The sequence below is a fragment of the Misgurnus anguillicaudatus genome, unplaced genomic scaffold (assembly GCF_027580225.2).
Source record: "Misgurnus anguillicaudatus unplaced genomic scaffold, ASM2758022v2 HiC_scaffold_26, whole genome shotgun sequence".
Classification (NCBI taxonomy): Eukaryota; Metazoa; Chordata; class Actinopteri; order Cypriniformes; family Cobitidae; genus Misgurnus; species Misgurnus anguillicaudatus.
In genome coordinates this window covers 423477-432757 of record NW_027395276.1, presented here as the reverse complement: position 1 = coordinate 432757, position 9281 = coordinate 423477, and the positions used below count along the sequence as shown (strand labels likewise).

The window sequence follows — 9281 nt, the reverse complement described above, 5'->3', positions numbered from 1 at the left end:
GATGCTCTTTAAACCAGATTATGATTCCTCCTGAATCTCTTCCATGTTTAACATCCTTGTGTTTGACTGATGGTATACTAAACTCTCTATAATTTGGAGGAGAGTGGCTTTTAGGGTCTGAACGACTCCAAGTCTCAATTAAAATAATTATATCTGAACTATGTACAATATTAAGAAGATCAGGGTAAGTACTTTTGTCCCCAAATACAGAGGAGCACATTCCCTGAATATTATAGCATGCTATTTTAAATGATGGCATTAGTATATTTACATGTATTTTTACCAGAATAATGTATGAATTTATGAATCAATCATGTTTTTAAAGAAGATCAAGTAAGTTAAGTGAATTACATAAATAAGTGAAAAAGAAAACATAGTGCCTCAAAATATACAATGTTAAACACATTAAAAAATAATTGATTTCAAAGTAATGGTTATTTTCCTATCATAATTGCATTGTATGGTAATTAAGTTAAGAGATTATTACATATAATTTTCAGCATGTTCTTGATCTGGCTGAGGTCACTGTTGTCTGTGTTATTTCTACCTGCCACGACAGCGGCGTAGCTCTTTGTCTGACTGATCATCTTCTCGTGTTCACCAGAATGAGCTCTTCGAGGGTTTCTCAGTGTTGTTTCCTTCAGTGTTTTTGCAAACAGTTTCATTCCCTCTTGATGAATGTGGATATGGTCATATAGATGCTCATGGGTGATACGCTGGTGGTTTGCTATCTGGACATTGGTCATTGAAGCACAGGCATTAGCTAAATCTTCATTAATTTTATTGATGATCCTTTGTGGCACATCTTTGCGAGGTATAAGGGTTGAGACGATGACTTTGGCTCTGGGGTAAATCCTGCAGGCTGTTTTCACCACATCGGTCAGGGCTGTAGTGACATCCATCCTCCTGGTACTAAGGTCATTTGTTCCCGTATGAAGAATGACGTGCGAAGGTGTTCCTAATACACCCTCACGCAGCAGTCTCAAAGCAGATTGAGAAGTAGGACACCAGAACTTCTTCACAGATCTTTCTGGAAACAGACGTCTGTGGTTAAGATGATGTCCGTTGGAGTCACAGAGGATGGCAATGTTGTCTTTCTTCTTTTGTTCTTTGTTTGTGCTCTTAAGTGATATTGTAGCTGGTGGAGGATGCTGTCTGATGTCACTGCTATTTTTCGTCCTGAGGTTCTGAGACGTTTGAGGAGATTGTGGTGTTGCAGGAGTGATGGAGCTCTGTGATTGTGTGCTGATACACTGCTGTTGTTGAGCTGTGGATGTGACAGAGTCAGGGGTGATGGAGCTCTGTGACTGTGTGTTAATACACTGCTGATGTTGAGCTGTGGTTGTAACGCAGTCAGGAGTGGAGGTGTTGTATGTTTGTGTACTAACACACTGCTGATGTTGTGTTGTGTTGGTGTTTATCTTGTTTCTGGTTTCCTCCAGCAGTTTCTCCAGTGTGTTGCTATGTTGTTCTCTCCTGACCAGCTCCTCTTTAACAATCTTTAGTTCTCGTCTCAGCTCCTCGTTGGACTCTTCCAGCTGTCTGACAGTAGAGCAGAGCTGCTGTATTTGTTGTATGCCGGGGTGGTTGATCTGACGCTGTAGTTGGCATAGACTGTGGGTTATTTCTTCTTTAAACAGACAGTAGTCCTGCTTCAGTTCAGCGATGTTGTCTCTTAAGGCCTTTATTTTAGGAGATGCAGGACTGTTGATGTGTTTGTGTGTTTGAGGTGTTGTTGAGCTGGGGTCAGTGATGTTAACTGATGGTTTGCAGGACACATCTTCTGTGGAGCTCTTTCCTTCAGTCTCTTTCTCAAGATGATGAACCTCTGTTTTATAGCGTCTAAAGTTTTTCTGAAATTCATCAAGACTGGTTTCTGGTCCTTGTACCATAACTGTGCCGTTGTGATAAAGGTTCACAATCATCTTTGTGTCATCGTCTCCTTCCAGAGTGAGTTGTCTGCCTTTACTGATGCCACCTTTTCTGCTACAGGCCATATTAGAGCAGAGGACTGTGTGCCATGCTGAAGGGTTTTCAGTGAAGAAGAGCAGATTACACCGAACTCTCTTATCTTCTGATCCACTGTAGTCAGACAGTAGTATCTCTGGATTATCTTTTAAGATCTTCTCTTTTATCCTTTTCTTGTCTTTTATAGACTTAATATCTGGTGGATATATTATATCCAGCTCCTCTTCATTTTTAAAAGATGCTGCTGCTCTAACAGTTTTAACTGCCATTGAGCTTTGTATAATTACTATAAACTTTAGGTGCTTCCAAAAATATAATTAGAGGTCTTACCTTAAAAAATCTTCTGCCTCTTTTGTTCGTAATTTAGTAGCCAATCATGTACTTTAAGTTTGAGTCAAAAAACATACATTATCTGGCCAAAAATAATGAAAAAATCAGGAGCTCATTTTGTTGCTGCTACCTCAACGGAACTCTCTCTCTCTCTCTCTCTCTCTCTCTCTCTCTCTCTCTCTCTCTCTCTTCATTGTAGATATTGCTTTTTATTGAAAACATTAAACAATGGCCAGCAATACCGAATTAAACTGAAGTAACTGCAGCTGTTTGCCAATCAATTCTGATCGTAGTACATTACCATTAGTATAAAAGGGTATTAAATATTTTTTAAAGTCGTTAAACCCATGTTTAACGTGGATGATTAGCGAGGAATACCCGGTTTGTCTACCCGTATTACTGACAATTTTATAATTTAATTAATAGTCTATATTTGACGGATAACTTAAACTATGTTAAAATAAATGTTACTGGAATAATTTGAGTAATGTTCCATTTGTATAGAGCGTGTTGTCTTTCTTAACGCCGTAATGCACCTTCGCGTGAATTGGAGAATCGATCCCTGAGCGATCGTTCGCAAATAATTCAGCACCTTCACTTGGGACAGCGACATTGTTACGTCGTACTTAGAGGCAGCGTGTTAAGAAGCTTCCTAAGAGACACTTCGGGGAACACACTTAGGAACATAAACAACTTTGCTAAGATATATCTTTTTGAGCCTTCTTAGCGTGCTAAGAGTGAGCGTTATCGGGGAACCGGGCCCAGGAAGATATTTTGAGGAATGTTTATAACCAAACCGTTCGTGAGCCCCATTCTCTCCATAGTAGGAAAAGGTGTACTTTGGGAGTGAATGGTGCTCATGAAGGGTTTGGTTACAAACATTCCTCAAAATATATTATTTGTGTTCATCAGAACAAAGACAATTATACAGGTTTGTAACAAAATTAGAGCGAGTAAATGATGAATGAATTTTCATTTTTGGGTATACTATCCCTTTTATGTTTCTTATAGCGTTTTCATCATGTTATGTTGATAATTTATTTAGAAAGATTTTAGATTTGAATGGGTTTTTACCTTACATAGATTTTCAATGGAGGGTCAGAAAGCTCTCAGACTAAATCTAACGTTAAAACATCTTAAACTGTGTTCCGAAGATGAACGCAGGTCTTTTTTTGGGTGAACTATCCCTATTAAGTAGACACGCTGTTTTCTTGGGGGGCGGGGGCAAAAACAAAACAAACAAAAGCTGCTTATCCAGTATATAAATACACACAATGACAATGACACCCCCACTGCACGCTAGAATCTCATGGAAAACAAGCCGATTTCAACTGCAAAATGTATGCTTTCAAAATATACAAAAAATGCTATCTCAAACATGGAGAAGCTTCTTCATGATCTCAACTAACAGATTCAGCAAAAAACGAAAATCACCAATTTTGAAATAAAAGTTCATTCTCATTTTCTCAAAAGTTGTGCTGCCGACTTGTGTCACTGGTTTCTGTGACGGGTCACCTATAAATACATTTAGACAACCTAACATAGTGATTGCTATCAGGATGTAAGGAGGCTTTCAACCAGCATAACTAAAATGTTTCTGGATGAAATCAGATACCCTGCCTTTAAGATATACAAAGTTTATACAAAGTATACAAGAGTTTTTATGGAGGCATGAACATAAATGTATTTATCTTCTGTAAATTCCCTGGTGTTAAAGGGGACATTTCACAAAACTTTAAGATGTAAAATAAATCTTTGGTGTCCCCAGAGTACAGGTCTGATCAAGCAAAAAGTTTAAAACTTGCCCACATTCTCCACCATAAAATGTAGAAAATGTAGGGGTTTTGAATAGTGTTGTTTAAAACAACCAATCATTATGTTGATAATGATGAGTCATTCATTAATAATTACAATTATTACGTTGATATTTTCTTCACCACCCTGTTAAGGTAACTTATTTCTTTTATCACTAATCCAATCAGGGAGTACACCTGTTATGCACTCTTTGATACCCAATATGTACCCCTGAGGTACTAATATGAACTAGGTGCACTTTATGAAAGTGTACCACCTCAGCTAGGGACCATTTATTTGACAGTATGGTCTATGTGCTACTGGTAAGAATGGATTTGGGTATTTTATGATTTCTTCACCCATTTGAAATAATTGTAATAAATAGTAAAGGTACCGTCATTAATGTTCTTCACAAATGAAATGTCTGTTTTTAAAAATAAGTGAATTGAGATTAATTTAGACTCATACATTTTAGTGGCTTGTATAACATTATTTTTTATTGTTGATTCATTATGTTTAGACTTCTAATATGACAAAATTATTTGTAGACGCTCTGTATCATTTATATTGTTATATCACACAGTTTCACTGATCCACAAACTCTAAACCCAGGATAGAGAGGTTTAGTGAATGTGGTGTTGACTCTGTGGATGAGGGTCATTGTGTCAGAAACGCTGTAGAAGGACAGAGATCCTGAACTGTGATCCACATAAACTCCTATTCTAGAAGATCTGAACACTACAGGGAGTTTAGTCTCAATGTTATTGTGCTTGAATGAACAACTGGAGCCAGAGCAGCACAAACTCCAGGACTGATCATTACTTCCAAAAAGACACTCATCACCCAATCCCTTCCTGCTGATGCTCTTATATAATACTGATATATCCACCTGAAACCTCCACTCAACCTCCCAGTAACAGCGTCCACTCAAACTCTCATTACACAACACCTGAAACCAACGATCAAATCTGTCTGAATGATCAGGATACGGCTGGACTGTGGCTGTGTAAATAATCACTCTGTTCCCCTCAGACAGACAGAGATGTTTATATGCTGTGTTTGGATCTGCAGTGAAGTGATGATAATCTGATGGAGACAAATCAAAAACATTATTTGAATGTAAAATTGTACATTTCAATAATTAAAATTAAGTCTTATATATTTTAGTTTTTGAGGATTGGCAATGAAGTGAACAGAGATCATTTACAGTGTAGACAGAATCTAATCTGATTGTTTTACTGTTATATTCATCATAATCATGTGTGTGTAAAAGGTTTGTGAATGTGTGAACATTGTCAAAGTCACTCTGTTCCGTAGTTGTATACTTTAAAATATATTTTGTTATCATTTAATTTAAGTGTTAAGAATTTTTGTTTAAAGAAAAATTTAATGGCTTATGAAATTTGAATATCAAATAAGAAACTTGATTTATGAACTGATATTTGATCTCACAGTTATGTTTCATTGTAGACGAGCACAGTTATTTATTTTCGGTTTATTCTGCACATTCAGTTTGATTCGTGAGTATCATTATAGAGGAGTTTAAAATGACTGAAATGCAGATTGTCACTGTTCATGTCTTTATCAGCATCAGTGTGTTTATTTCTTGATTGAGACTCACATTTTAGGAGCTGCTCTCTGGTCTCAGGTTCAGGAGTTACTGTGTTGAAAAAATATTCATTCAGAATCAGTAAGTGATATTCTCTCTATTTCTACAAAATATAATATTATTATTACATGATGTGAGAGAAATAAGTGTTTTACCTTTATCATATATCTTCTCTATCTCTTCTCTACAGAAATCATCCAGTTTTTCTGGAATCTGGAGTTTTGTCTTCTTCAGCATCTCCACCATCTTAGCAAACACCACATTTTTATTTAAAACAGGTCTTGTAGTGAAGGTCTGTCTGCATTGAGGGCAGCTGTAGTCTCTCTTCTGATCATCTTGATCCCAGCAGTCTATTATACAGCTCATACAGTAACTGTGTCCACAGGGAATGGTCACTGGATCCTTCAGTAGATCCAGACAGATTGAACAGACAAACTGATCATGAACCACTAAAATACTGGCTTCTGCCATTTCACTGTATTTACTTACAAACAATAAAACTAAACAAACAACAGCCCGAAATCAGTTTCATTTTCTCTGAACTCAAAGAATTTCCTGGTTGTGTTTATGAAACGTGTGCAAACAGGTGTGTCACTCATATAATAAACAAGTCCACTAGATGTCAGTCTCATACAGAAAGTCACAGTCTCGAGTAGCCAAACCTTTGTGAAAATGCTCTGCCATAAATGCAGAAATATGAGTTGAAATTTTTGGTGAAATAAGAGAATAACAGATCAAATGTCTCTGATGTGTGTCAACTGATTCAACATCCAAGCCAGTACGAGTGTTTGTCCTCTAGTGGTGAGATATTTACACACACAATTCACATTTGGAAAAGAAAAAAGTAAATAGAAGTTTAAAGATAATTGATTATATACATTTTTAAATGAATGCATTAAAACAAACATAAGCTCCTATAATGTTTAAAAAGACATGGCCTGGTTTTACAGAAAGAGATTAAGTCAGGAATAAGTTTTAGTTAATGATGACATTTAAGTATCTTTTAGTTTAAATTTGTCTCAGGAGTCTACTGGTGTGCAGTATGACACAAAACAATGGCACGTAAATATTTTAAGATCAGTCAGTGTAAGTTGTTTTCAGTTAAGACAGCACAAACATGGTTTTTACTCTGGAGTTTGCTGAAGTCTTGTCTGTGAATCTGGGTCTAAGTGTCATAGGTGAGAGGTGTGTAGATTATTAAAAGAGGACAACATAACAAAACAAATGAGCAACATTTATCCAGAAGAGCCTTTATCACCTTACCTTCATTGTATACCACAGTATTTACATAATATTGCAAGGTATAGCTCCTTTAAAAAAAAACAAGGGACAAGTCTCAAAAACATGGTAAAGAGTGTATTGTTATTTATAACATCATTTTATAATATTTTATAATAGAAATTAGAATTCAAAAGTAAAATCATTTATAAAAGCTTACGTTAATTTTGATTAAAAACTATAACTGTTAAAGCATGTTTAGGTCTGCAGGAACAATGAAAAATAAAGAAAATATACAACAAAAGTAGAAAGTTTACAAAAAGTTTATTATTGTAGCTTATTTGTCTTTCTCAGATTGTGAACAACCATCAACACTATACAAAAGCACTTTTAGTTTGCAGCACTTCGATATCGGTGCAGTAACAAAGTGATGATGTTACTGCGTGCCTAACCCAGTCAACACGTGAGATCAAACAAGATCATAGTGTGAGCTATATGTGAGCTCATTGTGATTTTAAAATGTTGAGCAGGTTAAAATGAGGCAATACAACACAAGCAGGGAATTCTACTTCCTATATCTCACTAGGAAAAGGTGGATACTGGAGGATTACAGTGACATCACACCGTTCTTATACTGTGATAATCACTGTGTGAGCTATATGTGAGCTTATTGTGAATTCAGAATGATGAGTTCATGGTATGAGTGCACAATGAGTGACCATGATGAGCACACTTTGAGTGTACCATAACCTCACATCGTTACCATAGTATGAGTGACAATCTGTGACTTATATAATGGTCACAATGTGAAGTCACGTTACACTTACTGTGTGCTCATACCATAGTCATAATTTTAAGGGAATGGCACACTCATTCTGTTATAGCAGGACATCACACATGTCTGGAAAATGTTTTCCCAAGAGTAGAATTTCACCCTTCTTACCTATAATTTCTAAGAAATATTATAGGAATGATCATAGGATCAAATTTAGGACACTATCTACACAACATTTTATATACATGGTGTGTAATGTATATACCATATAAAATGTCAACAACTAGCGGTTAGAAAGTCAGACTTGTGTGTAACACAGAGGTTGGTGGTAAGATTCCCACAGCTGGCAGGAAGTGATTGATTGTTGTGGTGTTGCTGTGTGTGTGTTTGTGTATGTGCGTTTGTGTGTGTTCATGACTTGGAGTAGATGGCTTCACTACTCAGTGGAGGGGTTAAATGCAGAGACAATCATGTCTCTTTCACTTTTTTATTGTCTGTATATTATTTGCAATTAAATGCTGACGTCTCTGCGACATGTTTCCAATTAGCAAACGCTAGAAAATTAGTTCTCTGAGCGGCATCTGGTACTTTTCATACAATGTGCTTTATGGGTAGTATGAGCTGACAGTGAGTGTGCAGTGACCTCATATGGTGACCTTAATATATGAGCACACTGTGAGTGCACTGTGTGGTTACAATTTTATCTCACTGTGACGCACAATGGCCCTCATTTATCAAAAGTGCGTACACCAAATTTCCAGCGTACACCTTGCGTACACCCAAAACCACGGTGACTTTGAGATTTATCAATATGGACGTTGGCGTACGGCACGCTCAAATCCTACGCCAGCTCAGGAGGTGGTGTACGCACATTTTGAGTTAGTGCAGAAATGCGCAAACACTTCCTAACACCACAAAACCCACTGACAAACTAAAATATATGATATATTATGACCCACTGTAAAAAAAAACATAGTAATTGTTTATTTTTATGCAACAATGTTCAATGTTTAATTTGTGAGACTTTACCAAAGCATTTTATTTGTATGCATATGTATTCCTTCAGTTGAGAGCCTGTGCGCTTTACCTGATGTTTCAGAGCGAGCATGTGAACGGTGCGGTAAAATTACCATCAAAGCGCCTTTCCGAAAATTCCGCTCCCTCAGCACCGCTCGTTGAACCCAGAACGCCCTTTGATAATTTGCTAGTTCGAGAATCTGTAAAAACGTCTAGCAATAAGTTATGGAATACAAGCCTTATACATGAATGTAAAGTAAAAATCAAAGTTAAGATTGAGCAGGAAGAAAAAATTGAAAGGGACTGCGGAGAGACTGTAAAGAGTTAGCAAATATTCTTCCTGGAATCTGAAGCGGCACATTGCAAGAAAGCACAAGGATGTGCTACGAAAACATGGTAATGCAATAAAAGGTAAGCTATTCGATGATAAATAAATACAGATGAGGTAAGGTAAAATGCTTGTGTTGAATGGAGCCGTAAATCCGATCATGATGACATGCGGACAAAATTATGGCCACAAATTATTTTTTATGCTACATTATGGGCACTTCTTTTTCTTATTTAGTCTAA

The 9281-nt window shown here is 36.6% G+C and overlaps 1 protein-coding gene across 1 annotated transcript; it reads right to left on the bottom strand.

Annotated features, from left to right (window-relative positions):
- Positions 1-3066: 3066 nt before the first annotated feature.
- On the bottom strand, positions 3067-6389 carry LOC129443126 (tripartite motif-containing protein 16-like protein). Its single transcript, XM_073864511.1, has 3 exons — positions 5857-6389; positions 5714-5752; positions 3067-5178 (listed from the first exon to the last, which is right to left on the bottom strand). The coding sequence occupies exons 1-3, from the start codon at positions 6170-6172 to the stop codon at positions 4655-4657; spliced, it is 879 nt and encodes a 292-aa protein (XP_073720612.1). The 5' UTR covers positions 6173-6389; the 3' UTR covers positions 3067-4654.
- Positions 6390-9281: the final 2892 nt, after the last annotated feature.